This window comes from Pelodiscus sinensis, chromosome 5 (genome assembly GCF_049634645.1).
Source record: "Pelodiscus sinensis isolate JC-2024 chromosome 5, ASM4963464v1, whole genome shotgun sequence".
Classification (NCBI taxonomy): domain Eukaryota; kingdom Metazoa; phylum Chordata; order Testudines; family Trionychidae; genus Pelodiscus; species Pelodiscus sinensis.
In genome coordinates, this window is record NC_134715.1 from 87,495,570 (window position 1) to 87,520,622 (window position 25,053).

The following is a 25,053-nucleotide window of genomic DNA, read 5'->3' on the forward strand; positions in this document are numbered from 1 at the left end:
ACAAGTGCAACAGCCCACTAAGAAAAATCAGAACCAAAGGCAGGAAGCAAACAAGGAGCCATAAAAGTCCAGAGAGGACATGATATCAGGAAGAAAGAGGAGACTGACTGTAGAAAGGAGCAAAGGGGACAAAATGAAATCCAGGCCCTTGAAATTTTAGCCAGAAAGAAGTCAAAATGAAATCAAGAAGGCAGAAGTCAGGCTAAAGGGGTTTTCAAGGCGTAGTTCAAGAACAGGAACATGGGAACCCTAGGGAATGGCACATTCAATGTGTTAAGAAATACATAAGTAAAAGAAGATGAGCTGCTAACTGGACAGGTGTGTACAATAAAGGCTGAGGATTTTTTTAGGTTAGTAGAGAGAAGGTAATACTTTAATTTGAAGTAGCTAATGCAAAGAAAAGTAAAAGGAGAGAGGAGAGGCTAAGCTTACTGTTAATAACTGGGAGGTGATGGGATTGAGAGAACAGGAGGAAAGGCTGTGATCTACTTGACAGCAGATCTTGTTCATATTTTATTTAAAAATCAGCAAATCCCACATGGAGACAGAAGAGAATTAAAGATTGTAAATAAGTGTCAAGGGTTATAGGATTCTAATGGAAAAGTAGTGCTATTTGGCAAAGAAAAGAACAAACTAGGTTCTTGATTCTGTCTCTGAGTACCCTCTCACTAGGTCAGCGGTCCCCAACCTTTACAGGCTCCCGGGGGCGGGGCCACTCACGCGCCGGGCGCCCGGGGGCTGCGCGTCCTGGGGCACGCCAGGGCCAGGGCCGCCCGAGCCCCTTGTGCCGTGGGCCCGGGGCTGGCGCCGCTGCCTGAGCTGCGTGCCTGGGGCCGGCACCGGCGCCGCACGCCCGCATGTGCCCCGGGGCTGGGGCCGCCCGAGCGCCGCGCGCCTGGGGCCTGCGCTTCCAGTGCGCCGCACGCCGGGGGGCGGGTGCCTACAAATGCCCCAGCGGGCGCCATGGCACCCACGGGTACCGCTTTGGGGACCACTGATGTAGGGTAGTGAGTACCCCACATGGGTGGCCCTCCAGCTCAGCTGGCCATGAGATTGTCATAACCAAGACTCTCTCCTGGGATAGGGTAGTTTTGCAAACTCCATTTATGTACATAGAATTTGTGTGGTGCGAATGAACCATAATAGCACTTTGATAGAATGCAGAGAAAGCACACAGCTCTTACAGTCAGTGTTGTGTGCAATCAAGCATGCACCTCACTTCATGTATCTTTGCTTTACTTGTGTGTCACTTCAGTAATGCCAGTAGGAAAAAACTCCACACACAGAAACCAGAGGAATAAGGCAACCCTTCGCATGGACAACAGTAAAAAAAGAAGTCTTACAGGCCAGGCCACACACAAAATCCCCATGGACCGCATGTGGCCCACAGATTGCCCAACACTGTACTAGGTACTAAGTACCTAACTCCCATTAGGAGAACAAGAGTTGGGAGGATGGAAAGGAATAACCAATATCTCAAATCCACTGAAAATTCCACTGTCCCCCAAAACTATTATCTGGCTTAATAGTCCATCTCATCCATCTCTTAATCAAGAAGAGATAAACACTTTAACATGGAGTTTAACTGCATACCTAAACTTATTAAGGTTAAATGCAGAGTTTATCAACTTGATAGTTTTCATTCTCCCCTCAAAAGTTTAAACTTTTAACTAAGGCAGCAGACAAATTCCAGATTGAGTGTTTTGCCTTGAGATGAAATAGAAACTGGCCAAAATATAATTACTGGTGGCATAAACTACTGGATTCGTGATTCAGTTAGTCTATTGCTTACTTCTACTAACATGTCCCAAAACAGAGAGTGAATTGCCATCTGAAAAATGTAACAAAAAATTGAAAGTGAAGAACCTTCTTCAACCCTCAAATTACTGGAAGAATATAGATAATGTATATTTATTCTAAAATGAGGTTTGATGTTAAAATGTAAATACAACATCAACACACACACACACACACACACACACACACACACACACACACACACACACACACACACACTGAACTCACCTGACATTGTCTGTTCAAGCCTGTGGATCAGTGATTTTTTAGCACATTCAATATCAGGACTTGGATAGTCGAGTACCTGCCTGCACCAAACTAATGGACTAACAGATTTCTGCACTGGGACCAGTTTCTTCTTTGGTGATGTATATAACCTAAGAGAAGAAAAATATGTTAAGTAAGTGGACAGACTATTGGGCATTTTAAGAAAATACTAGGTAGTGTGTGATTTTTTATTTCAGTTACCAAAAGGGAAGCACAAGTCCAGATTGGTAAACAGGGTTCCCTCTAAGCTGTGCAGTAGCATGGCCCCACAACTACTTAATGAGTCCTGCCCAACGAGGAGCTCAGGGGTCTGTGCACAGAGCTACTGCTGTAGCCTAAGCAGAAGTGCCTCTCCCGCATCCAGGAATTTCTGCATGGAGCCCTCAGCTGGGCAGGGCTCATTAAGCAGCTGCAGGGTTGTGCATCACGCAGCTTAGATGGAACCAAACTGCACATTTACTTCTCATTTATAGTCAATATAGCATAATTTGTATCAGTCCTCTTCCAAATCCTTCAAAGAAAGTGATAAAAAAAGCTGAGATAGTTACACAGCTTAAACCGCCCCTCCCCCCCAGTAGAATTTCTTAAAATTGTGCTAAGTACTGACTATGCCCCTTAAAGTAGTATAAAAGACAAACCTAGGCCAAGTGTACACTAGGAGTGCTTTGCTAACTACACTATCAAAGTGCTCCCAGTGCAGATTTGGCTCATACCAGCAAAACTGTACTTCTGTTTCTTTTTTCTCTCTATCTTTCTACCTTCCAAGCAAGATGAGCTATACTGGTAAAAGTACACTTTTCCCAGTACAGCTATGTCCAATCTAGAGACTTTTGTCAGCACACAGCTGTTAGTCCAAGATCACACCTATTACCAACATAGCAATTATGGGTGTTAACGGATATTCGGCTAACCATTTAACCAATATGTGATTGCTTATTGGTTTGCTTAACCCCCTCCTGCTCTCTGATCTCTTCATTTAAAACTCAGACTGACAGGCTGGCTCAGTCCCAGCCCGCCAGTCCTAATTTACAATGAAGAATATGCGAATATGCAGGGGAGCCACCTGCCACCCCGTGCTGTTGCTTCTGATACAGAAGCAGCAATGTGTGTCAGCAGGTGGGAGCCGATCTGCACGGGGATCCTTTTTTTAAACTAGGTCTCCTCCTTGCAGACCAGCTTCTGTGTGCCACCCCATGCTGCTGCTTCTATATCAGTGGCATCAATAATCTTGTAACCGCTTTCTAACATCCCTAATAGCAATGCCAGCAACAGTTTGTAATATAGAAAGCGAATTTCATATTACATAGTAGAAACTCAATTAACATACAGATATACTGGATCTGATTTTCAGATATGCCAAACCCCTACAGCTCCCACCAATTTCTACTGTCATCTGAAAAATCAGGGGCATTGTTACTTTTTATACCAAGTTAATGTACAAAGAATTGCATATAAACGACCATTTTATAACGAAGTCAAATTTCAACACACTTGCCAGTCATTTTAAAGCGCAAAAAAAAAAAAAATCTATCTTCAGACCACGTTTAGTAATGTGGGCATATTAAATGTAATATTGAAATACTAATTCATGCATTTATGGTTTTGGCCTTAAACGTAACATTAAGTTTAAGACAAGGGCAAGACTGCATTAAGGAATTGTGCAACTGCTTTTATACATTCCCCATATCTTACTGTACGTCTAGACTACATGCCTCTGGCGACAGAGGCATGTAGATTAGGCTACCCGGCATAGGAAAATGAAGCAGCGATTTAAATAATCGCCGCTTCATTTAAGTTTAAATGGCTGCCGCGCTGAGCCAATCAGCTGTTTGTTGGCTCAGCACAGTAGTCTGGACGCTCCGCCATCGACATCAAAGGCATTTGTCGACCTCCCAGGTATGCCTCCTGGGATAAGGTTTACCTGGGAGGTCAACAAACGCCTTTGATGTCTACCACGGAGCATCCAGACTACCGGGCTGAGCCAACAAACAGCTGATCGGCTCAGCGCGGCAGCCATTTAAATTTAAATGAAGCAGCGATTATTTAAATTGCTGCTTCATTTTCCTATGCCGGGTAGCCTAATCTACATGCCTCTGCTGGCAGAGGCATGTAGTCTAGACGTACCCTTAAGCTGCAGCAACAGGTAACCACACGAATAACCAAGTAGTGAGGCTATAAAACTGGGACCATGGTACAACAGAAAAACGTATTTGAGTGGCTTTGCATGTAAAACAATGTCAGTTATACCTTCCTATAAATAAAACCTTAACATTCTTTCTTTGAACTGCAGCTGCAATTATTTTTCATTGAAGACGAACCACAAGTTTGATGTTAAGTTCAGCCATCTAGTCTTCCTCCCAAAAATTATTATTTCTCAGACATACACCCAAAATAGTAAAGATTTAAAGCAAATATCTCATCCTTGGGTTAAAAAAAACAAATTTTGAAAACTCTCTCTAAAGAAAAGAGAAAGTTATGAATAATACTGATAAATGCCAACTTGCAACATTAACTCTGGCTTTTGCTGCTGTAAGAGCGCACACATAAATAATTGAGTAAGGATTTGTATTATCAACTATTTAGCTAATGATAGTCTTTAAACTGAAAAGTAAACTAGGTTCCAACTTAAGTACAGTAGTTTAGGAACACGACAGCTAAGTTATCCACTCTTCCATACAAAACAGATGGTCAGAAACTCCCATTTCCTCTGTGCCAATTACATCAACAACATGGTAATTACTTCCCATAGTTGTAGCAGAAAAGTGAAATCAATTGACTTTTCCTCAACCAAGGTTTCAAACTTGGCTGAACAGAGAAACTGTACAAAAGTTTACTATTCTTCACTAATGGACAAGCAATTTTTTAAAAAGCATGATTTAAGCACTTCTCCCTCATAAGTGATGTTTCAACCATTTTTTATGTACAATCGGGATGATAAGCAGTGTTTAATTAACCGAGTAGTCCATGAATTTCCACTGATCATTTGATTAGTCGATGAGGAGAGGGGGCACGTGCTTGCTACCCCCTTCATGGCTCTGCAGTTTCAATGGAGTAGGAGCCGGGTGTGCAGGCAGAGCCACAGCAGTTAGCTCCCAGAAGCAGTGAAAGCCAGGATTGAGCAGTCCAGGCTTGTGCTGTCTCCAGGACCGCTGCACTACTGCCTTTTCAATATAGTAAGAGCCCACCCGGCTCTTACTACATTTAAAAAGCAGAGGTGCAACACAGTGTTCCCTCTAAGATTTTCTATCCCTGAGCAAGTGAGTTTTGTTTTGTGTGCCAATATTGAAGTCAAGGGCACTTGTGCGGATGCGTGCCACTGACACACCCAACAGTGGTGATGCTCCCTGAGACTCTCCCAACACCCAGGATTTGCAGGGAGTGGGGAGGAGGGGGGCCTAGGACAGAGCAATATGGGAAGCCAGAGGGGGGAAGCTACGAGGGGGCTCAGAGCCTGATACCAATGGAGGGGAAGGGAAGAAGGGGGGGGGGGAGAAGGATGCAGGGGCCCCAGTAGCAGCCACACCGCAGCCCTGGCTGCTGCTCTGCCCTAGAGGGAACTTAGCATGTAACCAAGTCAGTGACAGAAAAAGTCTATAAGGATTAGTTCCTGATAATGAGCTATTGGGGGGATACCTTTAAGTAAACACAAAGAATATCTGCCCTTCAGTCACAAGCAGCCCCTTTCTTGTAGTTCACTCTAGTTTTGCAGGTTGGCTAGAAGGAAGTAAAATATTCAGAGCAAATAACTGTGACATTGTCTCTTAATCCTCATTTGCTTCCTGCTTTCCCCACCTCCAGCACTTTATAATCTCCTATTGAATGCAGTATATTCATAGAATAAACATACCAATAGTAAGCCTAGCTACATTATTACGGAGCAGCTAATTGTTACACCTGATATACACCTTCTTTGAAAATAGTCAGTGCATTAATCCTACAACTACAAAAGAGGGGGAAAAAAATCAAAATACTACTGCACATGTAGCTTGTTCTCCACGTAATAGCAATCTTGCAACATCACAACTTGCTGCTGTTGAGACTAGGGATGTAAGTTTAACCAGTTAACCAATAAGACGATGCTTGCCTATTTCTGTTAACGGTTAAATTCTGCTAGGGAGCGTGGGGCTGGCAGTTGGGAGCCCGCAGGGCCGGGAGCCACAGCATCCTTCCCTCCCTACCCTACATCCCAAGGTAAGATGTTTAACTATGTAACTAACAGGATTTTGATTGTTTACATGTTTACTATTTTAATATATTTTTTTACATCCCTAGCTGAGATTGACAATTCATGTGATTGTAACAAGGTATTACCTAAACATTAACATAAGTCTAAATAGAAACTGTACTTAGGAATTTATTTATGTCTAGAGACAACATCTGAGAATTACAAGCCCCACAGCTATGGACTGGGAAAATAAGGGTTTTTTTGGTTTGGTTTTTAAAGGTTAAATCCTTCTACTTGAGAGAGAAAGAAATGAGTTAAAATTTGGGTTTCTAAACACAAGCTAGGGTTAAGAGTTTGTCATTGATTCTTCCTAAAGGTGACGAGATGGATGTCTGAATATAAATGACTAGACTAACAGTGTCTGTTACACTCAGTGAAGCTGCCTCCTTGGGATCTGGGCTGACAGCATGTAACAGATTTTCAGCAGTTACATGGTTACTTATTTAACAGATTTTTAACATCCCTAGTGACAGATAATTAAGGTTATTTTGTGTCATGGTTATTTTTAGTGGAAGTCACAAACAGGTTGCAGGCAACAAAAAAATTCACAAAAGCCTGCAACCTGTTTAACTTTTATTAAAAATAATGGGGGGGAGTGTTGAGAGCTGGCCACCGCAGGGACTGCCAGTTCCAGCTGGAGAAGCAGAAGTTGAAGTAGTCAGGGAGATTAATTCAAGTCGCAGAATCCATGACCTCTGTGATTCATACTACCCACTACAGCTGCCTTCTTGTTCCATAAACAGAGACGTTGGCAAACTTTTTAAAAAAAATGGAGGACCCCAGATTAGGGGGCATTAGGGGAGGAAGAACCATTGGCAGCACTGCAGCTGCTATAATTCGCATCTTGACAGCAGAGCAGCTTGCAAACACAATGTCATCTGAAGCAGCACAGGACAGAACAAAGGATGTGCGCTCCAATCATAGCTTTGATTGCTATGAACTATGTACCACCAACATTCAGTTTAATGTCCGACATGTCCCTTCCCTGGGTATAATCACTGTGAATATAAAAAATAGTTACCTTAATTAACAGCATAAACTTTTTGCCACTTTGCTTCAGCCAATTTCCATAGAGTTCAAAGGACAGAAGGGACCACTGCAATCATCTAGTTTGACCTCCTGCATAGCACAGGCCACAGAATTTTCCTCAAAATAATTTCTAGAGCATATATTTTAGAAAAAACATCCAATCTTGATTTAAAAGCTGTCGCGGAGGAAGAATCCGCCATGATCCTTAGTAAATTATTCAAATGGTTAATTACCATCACGGTTAAAACCAGGGATTTGAAGCAATCAAATTTTTTAATTGCTCCACTCCAGCAGCAATAGTGACTGCTCCAGGTAAGCTCCAACTCGAATTAATTTTTAACATACATAATATAAAATGTTATATTTATATTAAGTTAGTTTTTCTTATGAAATTTTTCAGTAAAAATATTCAAAATATTAATATCTCAAGTTCTTAATATCTCAAAAATGCTTTAATACAGATATATCAATGAAATTTGGTATGTGCCATAGCGTTAGTATGTGCTATCGCTGTTCTACAACATTAATTGTTGGGAAGTAATGAGGCTATACATTACAAGGTTGAAAATAAACACATACTAACCAAACTAATCTATGCAAGTAGATTCTTTAATAAAATTCTTTAATAAAACAGATCTCCAAAAAACTCTGTAATTTTGTATCTGTACATTAAATCTTGATTTCGGCCAAAGTGAGAATAACTGTGACATATTACATAAAGTAGATGTTAACATCAATTGTTATACAATCTGAAACTTTTTGGCACTTTTAGGACTTTGCTAAAATATCATTCATTTTGGAGTGAAAATGAAAAAAAATGGAGCAGTGGAACAGTCAAGATTTTCTGTGCTCTGGCTCCACTTCAGCTCCCGGCAAAAACCTGCAGCTCCACTGCTCCGCTCCAAAGCCCTGGTTAAAACATTTATGCCTGACTTCCAATCTGAATTTGTCTAGCTACTACTTCCAGCCACTGGACTGAATTACACCTTTCTAGTAGACTGAAGAGCCCAATATTAAATATTTTTCCCGCATGCAGGTACACTCAGACTACCATCATGTCTCTCCTTCACCGTCTACTGTGTTTAGCTAACCAGACTGAGCTCCTGGAGTCTATCACTGTAAGGTGTGTTTTCTAATAATGTAATCATTCTCATGACTTCCCTGAAACCTCTCCAAATTATCAACACCCTTCTTAAATTATAGACGTCAGAACAGCGCTTCTTCCCTTATCAAATAATCATGTAGTCAATAAAAATTCTATTGACTACATGATTAGCCAATTATCTACCTCTTAAAATCCTTACTTCACACATGTAGTGGCAGCAATTTTAGGGTGAAGGTGGTTGAGGACAAAGGAAAGGAGGTGGAGAAAAGAATGGTCCTGGAGGTCATAAAGCAGTGAGCACACGACCAAGGAGCTTGCGAACAGGACAGCAGGGATGGATGGTGATAGGTCTGCTGTTGTTACCTGCACAGCGTGTGCCATGTTTGTCTTCCTCTCGGAAGAAAGAACGGATTTCATCTGCACTAAGTGCAAGCCGGTTGCCATTTTGGAAGAAAAAATTAGAGGACTGGAACTCAAGTGTCGACCCTACGCTCGATCAGAGAGGATGAAGACTTCCTCAATAGAAGGCAGCGTTTAATCTTGCAAGCACGGCAGGTGGAAGACCTGGAGAGGGCAGTACAGGACCAGGAAGAGAACTGGCAACATGCAACTTCTAGAAGGGGAAAAAGGCCAGCACGGGAATCCCCCAATGCTATAGAGGTAAGTAATAGCTTTCAGGCTTTCTCCACAGGCTTTGCAGTGGTGAATGCTTTGGAAGGGACCTCACATGGAAGAAACCACAAGGGAACACCATCTACTGGAAGGCATGGGATGTGTAGTCCTAGGGATGGGGGTTCCACGACCACCACTCCCAAAAGAAGACGACGGAGGAGTAACGAGGAGTAACGGTAGTTCGAACTAGGAAGCCTAGTTCGAACTACCTAGTTCGTGCCCCGTGTAGCCGCGCTGCACGGGGTTCGAACCAGCGGGGTTTTAAAAATGGCGGCTCCCCGCTTATGCAAATGAAGCCCGAGAAATTCAAATCCCGGGCTTCATTTGCAAGTGCGGTATGCCTACATTAACCTCCTAGTTCGAACTAGGAGGGTAGTGTAGACATACCCCTAGTGACAGATGATGTGGGGAAAGCTGAAGTACTCAATGCTTTCTTTGCTTCTGTATTCACGGACAAGGTCGGCTACCAGACTAATGCGCTAAGTGACCCAAGATGGGATGAAGATCGACAGCCCTTGGCGGGTAAAGAACAGGTTAAGAACTATTTAGAAAAGCTAAACGTACACAAATCCATGGGTCTGGACTTAATGCATCCGAGGGTACTGAGGGAGTTGGCAAATGTCATTGAGGAGCCTTTGGCCATTATCTTTGAAAACTCGTGGAGATCAGGAGAGATCACAGATGATTGGAAAAAGGCAAATGTAGTGCCCATCTTCAAAAAAGGAAAGAAGGACGATCTAGGGAACTATAGGCCGGTCAATTCCTGGAAAAATCATGGAAGGGATCCTTAAGGAATCCATTTTGAGGCACTTGGAGGAGAGGAAAGTGATTAGGAATAGTCAGCATGGATTCACAAAGGGCAAATTGTGCCTGACCAATCTTATTAGCTTCAATGATGAGGTAACTGACTCTGTGAACATGGGAAAGTCAGTGGATGTGATATACATTGAATTTAGCAAGGCTTCTGATACGGTCTCCCACAAAATTCTTTGCTGCAAGTTAAGGGAATATGGATTGGATAAATGGACAGTAAGATGGATAGAAAGCTGGCCCAGCGGATAGTGATCAATGGCTCGATGTCAGGATGGCGGTCGGTTTCTAGCAGAGTGCCCCAAGGTTCGGTTCTAGGACCGGTTTTGTTCAATATCTTTATTAATGTCCTGGATGAGGGGATGGGATTGCACCCTCAGCAAGCTTGCGGATGACACTAAGCTAGGGGGAGAGGTAGATACGATTGAGGGCAGAGATAGGGTCCAGAGTGACAGACAAATTAGAGGATTGGACCACAAGAAATCTGATGATGTTCAACAAGGACAAGTGTAGAGTCCTGCACTTGGGACAGAAGAATCCCAAGCATTGTCACAGTCTGGGGACCGAATAGCTAAGTAGCAGTTCTCCAGAAAAGGACCTGGGGGTTACAGTGGATGAGAAGCTGGATATGAGTCAACAGTGTGCCCTTGTAGCCAAGAAGGCTAATGGCATATTAGGTTGCATTAAGAGAAGCATTGCCAGCAGATTCAGAGATGTGATTATTCCCCTTTATTTGGCTCTAGTGAGGCCACATCTGGAGTACTGTGTCCAGTTCTGGGCCCCCAACTACAAAAAGGATGTGGACGCATTGGAGAGGGTCCAGTGGAGGGCAACCAAAATGATTAGGGGGCTGGAGCATATGACCTATGAGGAGAGGCTGAGGGAGTTGGGTCTGTTTAATCTGCAGAAGCGAAGAGTGAGGGGGGATTTGACAGCAGCTTTCAACTTCCTGAAGGGAGCTTCCAAAAAGGATGGAGAAAGGCTGTTCTCAGTGGTGACAGATGGCAGAACAAGGAACAATGGTCTCAAGTTGCGGTGGGAGAGGTCCAGGTTGGATTTCATAAGGATAGTGGTGAAACACTGGAATGGGTTGCCTAGGGAAATAGTGGAGTCTACATCCCTAGAGGTGTTTAAGTCTCGGCTTGACAAAGCTCTTGCTAGGTTGATTTAGTTGGGATTGGTCCTGCCTAGAGCAGGGGGCTGGACTTGATGACCTTCTGAGGTCTTTTCCAGCTCTATGATTCTGTGGAGTGAAGTTATTTCAGTTTAGTCAAGTTAACATACTGCCAGCAGAACAGCCAAAAAAATCAGATAGGCTGAAACACTGGATTGGACTGACTCACAAATTGGGAGAACCTTCAAGGGGTAGCTAAGTTAGTCTGTTACAGAAAAAACAACAAACTGTCTGGTAGCACTTTATAGACTTAAAATATGCAGATGGTATCATGAGCTTTTGTGGGCATAGCCCACTTCTTCAGATGACTGGAGTTATGAGTTGGGGATATGAAAACTCGAAATAAATAGGAGAGGGGAGAGAAAGAAAAAAAGGGAGCGGGGTGGGCAACGGAGCATCATTAAGTATCTGGAGAATGGGTACTTACACCTAAGCAGATAAAAATCGAAGTCAATAGATAGATTCCTAAAACAGGAAGGATACCACTTAGGGAGCTGAGAGCACCTTCAGTGGTTATTAAGTAGATAGAGTCCCCCATCAGCCCATATCACAATTGAGTCCATTAGCATGTGAATTGAATTTGTGGATGAACTGGATTCCGGGGCTTCTGTGTATTTGGCTTGTAGAGCTGGTTTGTGATAAAACAGCTAATTGCAGGTCTGTCAGACTGATTAAGCAAGCTGAAATGCTCACCAACAGGCTTCTGTATATTCCCTTTACACATATCTGATTTGTGTCCATTGAGTCTTTCCCACAGAGACCGTACAGTTTGTCCAATATATATATATAGCAGTGGGGAACTGCTGGCATTTGATGGCGTAGATCAAATTACTGAATGTATAGTCAAATGACCCTTTGATTTTGTGGCTTATATTGTTTGCTCCAGTGATGAATTCGCCAGTGTAGATATGTGGGCAGAGTTGGCATCATTTTTGGTTGCAGGGCTGGGTTCCTTGAGGTTTATGATGTGGTTGTGTGGCATAGCTATCAGAAAGAATACATTTCAGGTTAGAGGGTTGTCTGTAAGCAAGAATAGTTTTTTTTCCCTAAGGTCTCAGAGTGAGGGATCATTTTCCAAGATGGGTTGTAGATTGTGTATAACGCATTGGAGGGGTCCGAGTTGTGGACTGTAGGTAAAAACAAGAGGAGTTCTGTTATTTTCTCTTTTGGGTCTGTCTTGAAGTAGTTCATGTCTGGGTACTTTTTTGGCTCTGTCAATTTGTTTTTTCATTTCCCCAGGTGGGTATTTCAGTTTTAAGAATGCTCTGTAAAGATCCTGTAGGTGACTATCTAAATTGGGAGACGGTACACATAAGAATGGCCATACTGGGACAGACCAATGGTCCATCTAGCCCAGTATCCTGTGAGCCCATTTCCAGACAAACAAAGGCTAAGGACACCATTCCTACCCATCCTGACTAATAGCCATTGATTAACTACTGGTCTAGAAAGATAGCTCTAAATCTATTCCCCCACTCTTGAAAAAAGAATCAATGCAAACTGACCTTACAGACCCAAACTGTAAGAGTGTGAAATGCATATGAAGAATTCTGTAATTAAGGCAATTGTACCTAAAACTTCCATTATAGACTGGACAGTACATTGGTCATTTCATGATATGTAAACATGAGAAGCATTTAGATACCATATGAAGGATGCAGTACAAGAATTCAAGAGGGAAAAAACCCCAGAAAACTGCTTTTATTTAGGATGTTTGCTAGTCTCCACACACATTTTATTCTTAAAGTTATATTTAGTAAAGAAAACGCAAACTCTCGTAACATAGTGACTCGGTGGGATTTTTCCTTTAATCTGGAAAACTGAAAGCAACTATTGTACACTCATGCACTTCTTCCTATCTTATCAATTTTTAGTACAGTGATTTGATTAGCCATTATCTGAATCAAACACCCTCCTCCACAGATACTTCTATCTCAAGGCAAATTCAGGTTTCTTTAGTGTGCCCTATATAAGATGATAAATAGCAGTTTGTGTTTTAATTAGATCACAAAGCAGAAACTGAGAATCCGTAAGAATTTAACAATAGATTCAAAGCCACAGTGGTACAATTAGATTTTAGCAACTGAATGGGTAGCACTATCAGGTATTGTACTGGTTTAAAGTTTTATGTTTGAAAGATTCCATTTGATCACTAAGGTAAACTGGAGCTCTACATCTCAGTGAAGTTGTCCAACGTGCTTCTCATGATTAATTCTGATACCAATTTTAAAAAATTCAAAATCCTAAAACTAGTGCTAAAGAGAGCCTAGGCCATACAAATTGTAATGTCATAATTACAGAGAAGAAATCTGAATATTTATTTTCTACATCAGATCAAAGCATTTATTTTCTACATTAGATTAGCTGACTAATCAGAAATGCGTGACTGGACATGAATTGCTAGAAATAGATCTTGCCTTAATCCAAGTGGCTACAATGGCTACAGATTGATAATAATGACAAAGTGCATTATGGAACTTGTCTACACGGTGTGGTAATGCACTCTGCAGAGGTGAGATTTCTAAGGCTGTGTCTACTAGGGATGTGAAAGGTTAACTGATAAGCATCAACCTTAACGGGTTGCTTACTAGTTCTGGTTAATCAGCAACCTGTGGGGGCTGAAGCAGTTCCCCACCTGCCACAGGCAGAGGGCCATTCCAGCCCCACAGGGGACCCGCCATAGGCAGGGGGCTGCTCTCATGTGGAGCAGCCCCTGTTCACAGGGAATCCGGGCACCCCACAGGCAGAAGCTACTCCGGCATCCAGAGCACCCTCTGTCCGCAGGAAGCCAGGTGCCTCATGGGGGTAGGGAGCCCAGGCTCACTGCAGACAGGGGCTTGCTCTGGCAGGGGCTGGTAGGGACTAGAGCTGGCAGAGCCAGCCTCAGCACAGAGGCTGGTAGCCAGCGCCAGTGCAAGGGTTGGGGACGGGAGCCCCCAAGGCTGGGGGAGGGGAGGACTGTTCCCGACAGGCTGGAGCCATCTGTAGCCCAGATCCTGCTTTAGACAGTTAACCGTTTAACTGATTAACCATGATTTTACATCCCTAATGTCTATACTATATACCTTAAAGCAGCACAGCTATACTACTGCAGCTGTGCTGCCATAAGGTCTCCCATGTAGCCACTCCCATGTATGCTGGGGGGAGGAGGGGAAGAGTTCTTCCAGCAGCACAATTAAACCATTCCCAACAAGCCATAAAGAGTGTCTCCATCCAACATTGCACCTCACCTGCTGCCCAGACCTTGCACGCACATCCCTATCCCATTCACTGACAGCCCGATCCCGTACACTTAACCCCTCATTTCTGGCCCCATCACAGAGCCTAGAGATGCCCACAAAATCCACTAACTCTGGAACCCCAGAACAGTAAATCTGGCCTGAGGCCTTGAACCTCAGTCCTCCCTTCCCTTTCCTCTACCATGGGGCTGGAGCACCAAGAGAGTGAAGGGTTTCAGTTGGGAGACACATCAGTGAGGATTGGAGTGTTTTTAATTTTTTTTGGCCCCGACATAAAAAAGGCACTCCACTCCTGCCATCAGTAGAGACAAGGTTGAAACCTTGTGTGTTGGACATAATATTTTACTTTATTTAAAAATGAAGCCTGGCCAACAAGCCCTCCACTGGAGCCCAGCCCACATCTAGCCACAGCATCATAACACTCCGTCACCCACCCAAATGCTTATCGGATAATCAGTCAACTAGTAGAGGCAGCAAAGGGGGAATCAGAGGCAGCACAAGAGGGGTACTTCAAAGTGGAAGTGCTGCACAAGGCAGCATTTCAAAGGGGCAGCTGCCGTGGAGCCTGGGGTCAGTTGAGGACTCCCCAGCTGACCCCAGGTTCCCAGAGGCATTTGCCCAGAACCCAGGGTCACTCCCCAGCTAACTCTGGGTTCTGGGACAATGCTGTGTGAAACCCAGAGTCAGCTGGGGAGTCCCCAGCTGACCCCGGGATCCCCACGACATGCAGCGCAGCATGTAGCCCAGTGTAAGCGGGAGACTCTAAGTCCCCACTGATCCCAGGGCTCCCTGCTGAGGACTCTTGCGCATTTCAAAGGAGGAATGCGGAAGTGCTTATCAACTAGTCAATTAACCACAATTTAACATCCGTAGTGGAGACACAGCCTAAGCACACCAAACCATTGCACAGGTACTTCTGGGGAGGTCTGAGCCCCACTCCCTACCCCCACATGTGAGTAGAGTCCAGGATGTCTTGTATTTCTAAAGAGGTCTGAACCCCTCTCTACACTCCACTACGAGAGACAGGATCCAGGAAACTCCTGCCTCTGGGTGGGGAATTTAGAACAAGTATGCTCAGAACAAGCACCAAGAATACAGTGTTAACAATGGGGCAAGTAGTTAGGAAGAAATACTCGATGCATACACTAGGAATGTGAATGTGTAATTATTTACTAGGGCTGTCAAGCGATTAAAAAAATCAATCACGATTAATTGCACTGTTAAACAATAATAAGACTACAGTAGACCACGGGCTCTGTGTTGCGCTGTCCCTTTGAAACACAGTGCAGCGTTTCAAAAAGGCAGCGCTGCAGGAGCCTGGAATCAGATGCGCGGCACTGCCCTTTTGAAACGCTGTTGGCATTTCAAAGAGACAGTGCAACACAGAACCTGGGATCAGCTGGAGTCCCCAGCTGACCCCAGGCTCCATGCAGCGCCGCTGAAAGGAGCAACGCCACTCAAAGGAGCAGCGCCGTGGGAACCGGGATCAGCTGTGCAGCACTTCCCCTTTGGAATGCCACTGCAGTGTTTCAAAGGGGCAGCACCATGGAAGCCGGGGATCAGCTGGAGTCCCCAGCTAATTCTGGGCTCTGCCCCCCCTGCCCCTTTTGAATGCAGCAGCGGTGTTTCAAAGGGGCAGTACCACACAGATGGCACTGCCTCTTTGAAACGCTACCACTGCAGGAGTCTCCAGCTGACCCTGGCTCCGCGCAGTGCTGCCCCTTTGAAATGCCATCCTAGTGTTTCAAAGGGGCAGCATCCTGAGAGTCCAGGATCAGCTGGGGACTTCAGCTGATCCCTGGCTTCCACTGCACTGCCCCGTCCCTTTGAAATGCCCTGGTAGTGTTTCAAAGGGGCAACATTGTGGAAACGCCTGCGATTAACACATTTAAAAAAATTAACTTGTTATTTGTGCTCTGTGTTAATCGCAGGCATTAATGTGCGTTGACAGCCCTATTGTTTACATGATTTACCAATGAGCCTGGTTTACGTTATTGGTTACATGCAGCCCCTCACCCCCGCTGTCTATGTATCAGCGGTATTAAGGAGGGGGAAATTGAGAACCAGTGCGTGTGGGGAGCCAGTTCCCACGGAGCCACCTCCCTCCCCCTGCACTGCTGCTTCCCACAGAGACAGCAGCTCAGGGCGGTGGGGGAAGGAGAGAGTAAGAGCAGAGAGGAGCTGGTGCACATGAGGAGTTTGCTTAAAAGCTGTCTCGTCTCCCCCCCTCCCCCCCGAGTACTCCCATGGAGCCTGCTCTCTTTCCACTCCCCATCACCCATGCACAGAGAGAGAGAGGAAAGAGGAGTAGATGAGCAATAGATCCCACAGAGCAGGAGAGCCAGACAGGGGGGAAAGTTTAGAGGCGAGAGCCAGTGCTCACAAGGAGCTGCCTCACCACCACCACATGTAAACATGTAACTGCTGCAAATTTCAGTGGCTACATGTTTACAAAAATAATTGCTTTTTAACATCCCTTGCGTATGCACCTTCTCCAGCATGAAGATGAAGGGATAGGAACATCCCTTACAGCAGTGGTCCCCAACTTTTTTGGGCGCCCAGGGGCAGGGCTGCTCACGCACCACACTTCCGTGGGCGGGGCCACTCACAGGTCACGCGCCCAGGAGGGCAGGGCCATGTATGCGCCACACGCCCGAGGCCGGCACCGGCATGTGCCGCAACCCCGGAGCAGAGGCTGCCCATGCGTCTTGTGCCCAGGGCCAGCACCAGCATGTGCCATGACCCCGGGGCAGGAGCCACCCACGCGCCAGGCGCCCAGGGCCAGCACCGGCATTGTGCTATGTGCCCGGGGGCGGCCCCGATTGTTCTGCGGGCCCACACATAAACGGCCCAGCGGATGCCATGGCGCCCACAGGCACCGCACTGGGGACCAGTGCCTTACAGGAATGGAGCCACTCACCAAACACAAGTAATTGTTTCAGGTTGTATTCATCTCCTTGAGATGCTCTCTTTTAGCTGTAAACATTTCACTAAGATGAATGGTGATCTTAAAAACTCTGAGCCTGATAAGAAGCTGAAGTGTTCTGGGCACAAGCTAACAGCCTTACTGGGACAGGAACAGGAGGATGAGTTGGAAGAGTTGGCATGTGGGAGATGAGACATGTTGCAAGGAACAGAAGACATTCAAACCTAGACTTCTCACAAGCTTAATGTTACTGTAACTTCCATGTTATTAAACTGTCAAGATTTTGAGATACTGACCATGAATAAGATTTCTCTCACTGACCTCATTAGCAGCCACACATTGCAAAAATATCAAAACACAAACATTAACCCCATTCATCAACAACAAAATGTACAAAAGGGGTCAAGAGCGCTTAGAAGACACATAGTAACTGTTAAGAGGCAACACAGCAACAATGGAGAGGCCCCTGGACTGGGACTATTTCTAGTCTTGACACTGTCCTATTGAGTGATGTATGGCAAGTCACCACACCTCTGTGCCTTGGTTTCCCACCCGTAAAAAAAGGGCTAATGATGTGGAACTCTTTGAGATTTACTAATGTAAAACACTACTTACGGCAGACCTCGGCAAAATACAGCCCAGCCCAATCCAAGCCACTGGATCCGGCCCACAGGTGCTGCAGGGAGCCCCAGGCAGGCTCCCTACTTACCTTCCCCTCCCACATGCTGCTCAGAAATGTGGCTGTGGGGCAGTTTTTCTTTAAAAACTGAGAGTCGGGAGAGGAGAAGCTTTAGGTGCGGCTCCCACCCCCAACACAATCCCATTGGCCAGTTTCTAGTCAGACACTGGCCAATTGGAGCTTCCTGTTTCAGCAACAGGCAGCTATGAAGCACAAGGGGCTCCAGAGCAGATGGCCACAGCCTGTGCAGGAGCAGGGCAGGCAAGGAGGTGGATTCAGGAAACACTGCTGGCTGGTAAGTCTCCTGGAAAAGCACCCCAGTCTCTCCCTTCCCCAACCCTCTGACCCTCACTCCACATATCCAAATCCTCTGTCCCCCTCCTGTACCCATATCCCCTCCCAAATCAGGCACCCCAAATCACAGTCCTTTCCTGCCCCAGGTCACAACCTAAATCCCTGCACCCCACCCCCCCGTATCCCAATTCCCTGCCCTAGGTCACAATCCGACCCCCTCCACGCCAGTCCAGTGTCCCAGGTCACAACTGCCTCCTTCACCCAAACTCCCTCCTTTACCCCAGTCTCCATACCAGACCCCGCACCTCCTCTATGAATATCATGGAAGAGTGCAGACCTTGACTACTTTCCAAATTCTTGGCATCCTCCCCCCCATCAAAAATTATTGCCCACCCCTGACTTAAGGTATTCTGATTATTACCTAGATACAATAGCATACCAATTCAAGCTTGGATGAGAACTGTGCCTAAATGGTCACTAACTCCTAACAAGCAAGCATTTGCTTAAATTCCTAGTTTTTTAAACTACCAAGGCAAATAAATTTGTTAACCCAGAGTTAAGGCTGTCTGGTCAGCTTGTGCCCTTGAAGGATATTGAGTTCAACAAAACACAAATTTATGAAAGCTAGAAAATAAAATTAAGAAATGCTTGTGCAATCTTGACACTACCTACTGTGAGCAATGCCCCAAAAAACCAGCTAGACATTCTTGCACTCTGCCTTTTCACTGTCAGGACCTGTATTACCTGCACCTTCCTTACACTCAAACACTGCGCCCACTCTCCTGATAATAGGCATGTGAAAGGATGACCAGCTAAATGGTAACTGGTGAGGGATAGAGCAGCTTCCCCTCTGCCACAGACAGGAAGTTGCTCCAGCATCTGGTTCAGCCCCTGAGCACAATGGGCCTTGGCATCCTGCATCCTTAGTCTGTGGGGCACTCACAGCAGGTCCAGATGCCCCAAAAGCTGGGTTTTAAGCTTTAAGATTTTAAACTGCCTGCCGCCACCCCCCCCACCGCCCCAATGCTGCTGCCTCTGTATCCAAGGCAGTAGCATGGGAGGGGAGGGAGGCATGCAACTGCACAGGAGCAGATACACCTGGGAAGCTGGTTCCCCCACACACTCCGGCTCCTGCCTCCCTCACTCCCTGTGAGGTGCCTTTCAGGGAGGAGATAAGTAGGTTTTGGGAGCACCTTCTCCTGCCTGTCCACCCCACATGTAACCATTTACATGTTTACACTGTCACATTCCTAGCCAGGAGTTGGCTGCCACCCCATGCTATTGTTTCTGATACAGAGGCAGCAGCACTGGGTAGAAGCCTGCATATAACCAGTAACAGTAACCCATAAGCTCAGGCTTATCAGTCAACCCTTTAAACAGTTATACTTTGACATCCCTACCTGACAGAATACCACACTTGTAAAATGCAGAACAACCTCTTTTATACCTCCTCCTCTCTGCCACATAGTATACAACTTAAAACTATGTTTTTAAATCCAAATTCACCGATCACTTGTGTCCCATCTCACTGCTGTCAGTACCCATGACAAGACCACAATGCCCTGCTATGACAAGACCACAATGCCCTGCTATGACAAGACCACAATGCCCTGCTATGACACAGTACACACAATTTTGTACTGAAAAGATACCGACTAGACACCAGTATATGCATATAACACCAGTATATGCATGTACATCTTTCCTTTGATCACACTCATGGGGTAACTCAGACCCACATCTCTTCATATCACAATGGCAGCTCTTTGACACTTCAAAACTATCCTGATTTCCTCATATCAAGACATCTAACAACCTGTTGCACATACTGCCTCCACCACAAAGTAGTTACACCTAAAACACAAAACAACTGGAGAGCATGCAAGTAATTCCTGTTTGCTACTGCCAGCTCTGGAAGGAGAGTTAAGTCTGCATGGACATTTATCTTAATTCTATTTCCCGCGATCGATCCCTCAGCTGGCAATTTATTACGTCTGCTTAGCTGAGATAAATCCATCTCCATGCCCTCTCCCAGCCACCAGGATGTAACCAGTGTTGATAGGAGAGTAGCCCCCACCAGCTCTACCACAGAGAAGACAACACAGTAAGTACTTTGAGACGGTGGGGATTAGTACAGAAGAGACCACACACTGGGGCTACGTCTACATTGGCCCCTTTTCCGGAAGGGGCATGTTAATTTCAGCAATCGTAATAGGGAAATGCACGGGGGATTTAAATATCCCCCGCGGCATTTAAATAAAAATGTCCGCCGCTTTTTTCCGGCTTTTAGAAAAGCCGGAAAAGAGCGTCTACACTGGCCCCGATCCTCCGGAAAAAGCGCCCTTTTCCGGAGGATCTTATTCCTACTTCAAAGTAGGAATAAGATCCTCCGGAAAAGGGCGCTTTTTCCGGAGGATCTTATTCCTACTTCAAAGTAGGAATAAGATCCTCCGGAAAAGGGCGCTTTTTCCGGAGGATCGGGGCCAGTGTAGACGCTCTTTTCCGGCTTTTCTAAAAGCCGGAAAAAAGCGGCGGACATTTTTATTTAAATGCCGCTGGGGATATTTAAATCCCCCGCGCATTTCCCTATTACGATCGCTGAAATTAACATGCCCCTTTCGGAAAAGGGGCCAATGTAGACGTAGCCTGGGGTTTTTTTTAGCCATGTAATAAGATATGCAAGGCAATACATCACGAAATAAAGGAAATGTGAATAAATGGTTTTCCTGAAATGTTGCCATAACTACTGATAACACTTGGGTGCCCATTGCAGGTACATCTAAATATCAACTAAACACTGGTGGCTGGACCATGCCAGCTGACATGGGAGTTTGCAGGGTTTCAGCTTTGCAGCAGTTCTACTGGTGTGTAGACATGTGGGCTCAAGCTGGAGTTAAATTCTAGTACTTTGTGAGGTTAGAGTCCCAGAGCTTGGGCCTTGAGCCTGAAAGCCTAACAAGCAGTGAAACATCCCCAAAGCCCAAATGAAACTCAGTCCAGCCAATTTTACTTTGCTGTATAGACATACTCTTAAGGGATCATTGCAGTTCCTTTCCAACTCTGGTTTTGCAAAAAACAGGGTTTTCCCATGGCTAATTAGAGATGTACAGCCCCTGCCAGTCACAGAACAGAGAATCACCTGGAGCTCACCAGGCAGTTTTTTAGAAGTCTGACCCTGAGAGCACCAGGTTTCCTACCTGTCACGGACTCTAAGCAAGTCACCTTTCCCCCTCCAGCCTCAGAGAGCGAGCTCGACTTCAGACCACTGGGGCAGAACGACGCCCACTCGCAGCACGTTTTAGTAAACAAATGACCCCTGTTAGCTCCCCGCACCCCGAGCTGCGCTGGGTCAGGGAATGGGGGCGGGGGCTGAGCTCCATACAGCGAGGCCCAGTCCCCTGCTTGTGCCCGGGAGCTGGAGAGCCCGGGCCCCGGACGTAGAGCAACCAGGCGGCACAGCCCTGAGCCCCCCTCTGCCTCCTCACCAGCCTGTCTCGTCCTCCTCGCAGCCGGCCAAGCTCTCGAGCTCCTCGGGCCGCAGAGGCTCCACCTCGTCCAGGAAGCTGCCGCCTTCCCCGGCCGCTGCGGCCGCCGTCCCGCTTCTGCTGTCTCGCGTCTCCTCGGCAGGCGGCCGCCGGGCCCCGGCCTTGGGGCTGAGGCAGCGGCTCTCCAGCCCCAGGTCCCCCCGCGAGGAAGGGGTGGCGGCGCCGCTGCCGCTGGGGAGGCGCTTGGGGCTGGCGGGGCCCCCGGAGCGGCTGCGGAGCTGCTCGTTCTGCTTCTCCAGCTTCTTCACCAGCTCCTGCAGCTTCCGCACCTCCGCGTCCGCGTTCACGTTGGAGTTAATGTCCTCCATGGCGGCGGGTCACGTCTCCGGGCGGCAGCAACCGGCCCCCTCTACATGGCCGGGCCTGGAGAAGGAGGCGCCGCCGCGGTGACTGCGCCGGGGCTGGGCCCGGCCGAGCGTGGAGCCGCCGCCTCGTCAGCTGCGCCGGCGGCCCGCGGGGGGAGGGAGACACACACATCCGGCCGGCGGCGCCATCTTGCCCGGCCCCGCCCCGCCCGGGCGTCACGCGGCCGGCGTGCAGCCGGGACAGCGCGCGTGCAGGGGGGCGGGGCTCGGGCCCGGAGCGAGCTCGCGCTGCCGGCGGGGCCGCGCGCACGAGGCAGAGGCGAGCGGCACAATGGCCGGGGCTGAGCTCACAGCGGCGCGCGGCCCGTCGCCCCCGGCCCATGGTGGCGGTGAAATCGCCTGTTCCCAGGAACGTCGGGGCTGCGGCACCTCGTTAGGGCCCCTGCCCGGCCGGTGCCCCGCCACCCCTGCGAGCCTCTGCCGGGCACCATTGGCCCCTTTAAAACGAACAAAGGCTCCGGGCTTGTGCCCCCGCCCACAAGCTCCAGGCTCAGGCTGTACTAGCCCTGGGCGCACACATCGGGGATAATTCTGCTTCACCTCCCCCACTGGGGCGCTGTAGAAAACAAATCTCTAGTGAGAGAAAAGGGGATTGGCGCATCTAAATGAGCAATCAAATAGGTGGAGGAGTTAACTTTGGCAGTACGCCCGGTAACTCACTTCTCCACGCCAGGGTGTGAAAGTCCAGCAAACATTTTAAAAAGTAACACGAATCTTCTATTAGGTCCGCTTCCAGCGAGCCAGTGTGTAACCTGTGGTGGGTGGGCCAGGCCTGCAAACGGGCTGCTCCTGTGGGCCCGCCGGGAGAGAGGACAGCAGCTGTGGCTCCTACCATTTAAATCGCTCCTACACGCTGTTTCCCTAAAAAAACACACGGTTTGGTGTCAGTAACATCATGCTGACAAGCACTGAGGCATGATGCCTTCCTTACAATACTTTGGGAAATGCTGCATGGTCCTGGCCCAAGGTTCCACTTCCTAAACCAAGTTTAATATTTCATTTTGGACAAAAATCTCCTGCTATGCTGAGAAAATAAAATCACCACAACCAGAGCCCTAGAGCTTTTAGCAGCAATGCTAGATTGACAAAGTATCAATGTAAACACTGGTTATGTTGCCATAAATGGCTTTCAGGAGGTGTCCCACAATGCCCATCCGGATTACTCTGGTCAGAAATTTGAACTCTGCAGCCCTGTATCCAGGTATGCAGGCATCTACTCTTTTTTTTTTTTTTTAAGGAATGGGAACTTTTGAAATTCCCCTTTATATTTGCATGGTGTGGACAGCTAATGTTGCATCTTCCCTGATGATCATGGCCGTTCCATACAGCAAACATTCTCCACCTTGGAGCACACCAGAGTGATTTGATCTACTGGGTCTGTAGACAGTCGAAGATGTGCAGTACCAGCTTCACTCCAGCTGTGGGAACTTTGATACATTCATCTGAAGAAGTGGATTGTGCCCACAAAAGCTCATGATACCACCTACATGTTTTGTTAGTCTTTAAGGTGCGCAAAACTATTTGCTGTTTAAGTTTTTTGATACATTTAGTTAGATTTCTTATGGCATGATGGATATGGGCTGTGTGAAGATCAGGTTCTGGGAAAGCAGAGGAATCAAACTATCACTCTAGTGTTGCTCTGAGGACCTGCAGTTTTTATAAGGATCTCAACACCATCTTCAACAGCAAATCTACCTCCACTGCCAAGAAGCTGAGGTGTGGATGGAGTGCGCTATGGCCCCCTCAAGCGCCAGGAACTCCCTCTTCCAAGGAAGAGGGGGGCCCGGGACCGCCCTCACTGACGAGCCCCAGGCCAGGGCCTTAAGGACGTGAACCTCCTATGGTCCAGTCCGGCTGACGGGGGCCCCTGCTGAAACCCGTCAGCCTGCTGGCGTTCAGTGCTGCCCTGCCCTGGGCTGCTTCCTCTCCACTCCCCACGGGTCCTGCCGCCCCTATGCGGAGCCTACCTGGCCCTCCAGCGGCCTTGGCTGCCTTGTTGTGTCCCCGGGTTTGGGTCCCCGTTGCTGCATGGGAGCCCCGCTGGCACACCCCGCACCCTCACACACACCTCCCCCTCTTCTGGCACCAGGCGGCGTTTAAATCCCCTGCCGCTCCCGGTGCCAGGCGTGATGTTGCCTTGACGTCACATATGTGGCCCCACCTACCCTGTTGCATCCGGGCCGCATTCTGGGTGCAGCGCCTGGAGCTGCAACGCGTTCCGCGGCCAGCGAGCACCCAGCATAATGCCGGTACCTTGCCCGCCTGCGCCGTAAACAGGGCGCTTGCGGTGGAGGCTACAGTGCGGGGCTGCCGAGTCCCGTCACAGTGAGCCAGGATCTCTTCTTGATGCTGGAGAGTTCAAGATGGTCCTAATGCTCCATCTGTGACACTCATGATGCAGAAGAAGGAACCTCTGGTAAGTGAACATTCTGAGTTCCAGCTGATCAATTACATAAGATAGTGTCGAAGCAAACGCCTCACTCAGTTTACGCGGCTAAACAGACAGTTTTATTGGCTAATAAAAGCAAAGTGAGCTAAACGTGGTCCTAGCAAAGCCGGGCCTAGTAAGGCTGCTTAATACAATCAATCCTAGTATTTTATACCCTTAATCAAACAAGTCTGATGTCAGGGCAAGAAATCAAAGAGAACTTCAAAGAGGAATTATTATCAGCATAGAAAGAAACAGGTTAAAAGGGAGTTCGAGCTTCAGCTCAAAATAGTTCATTAACACATTCCAACAGCGCATCCCTCTGGTCTCTCCCCACCTCAGTGAAGGCCAGTTCACTCCTTCGTGCAGACAGAAGAAACTGAAATGGCTTTTTGTTATACAGAATGGCTTCTAGCTAAATATGAAATAGCTTCTACAATAGTTATAATTACACAAGTGAGTTATAAGATCAAGAACACATATTCCTGCGCATCCAGA

At 47.0% G+C, this 25,053-nt stretch overlaps 1 protein-coding gene across 5 annotated transcripts in view; it reads right to left on the reverse strand.

The window, feature by feature from the left end:
• The window catches only part of SLAIN2 (SLAIN motif family member 2), a 71,199-nt gene extending 48,895 nt beyond the window's left edge, over positions 1-22,304 (reverse strand). For 3 of the 5 annotated variants that reach the window (XM_075930458.1, XM_075930457.1, XM_075930461.1), the window contains exons 1-2: positions 21,703-22,304; positions 2,026-2,174 (exon numbers count right to left, since the gene is read on the reverse strand). In XM_075930458.1, coding sequence (XP_075786573.1) covers positions 2,026-2,174; positions 21,703-22,070 — 517 coding nt within the window. In that variant the 5' untranslated portion in view covers positions 22,071-22,304. The remainder of the gene's footprint in view (positions 1-2,025; positions 2,175-21,702) is intronic. The other 2 variants (XM_075930460.1, XM_075930459.1) reach the window with 2 other exon arrangements.
• Between the last annotated feature and the right edge of the window lie 2,749 nt (positions 22,305-25,053).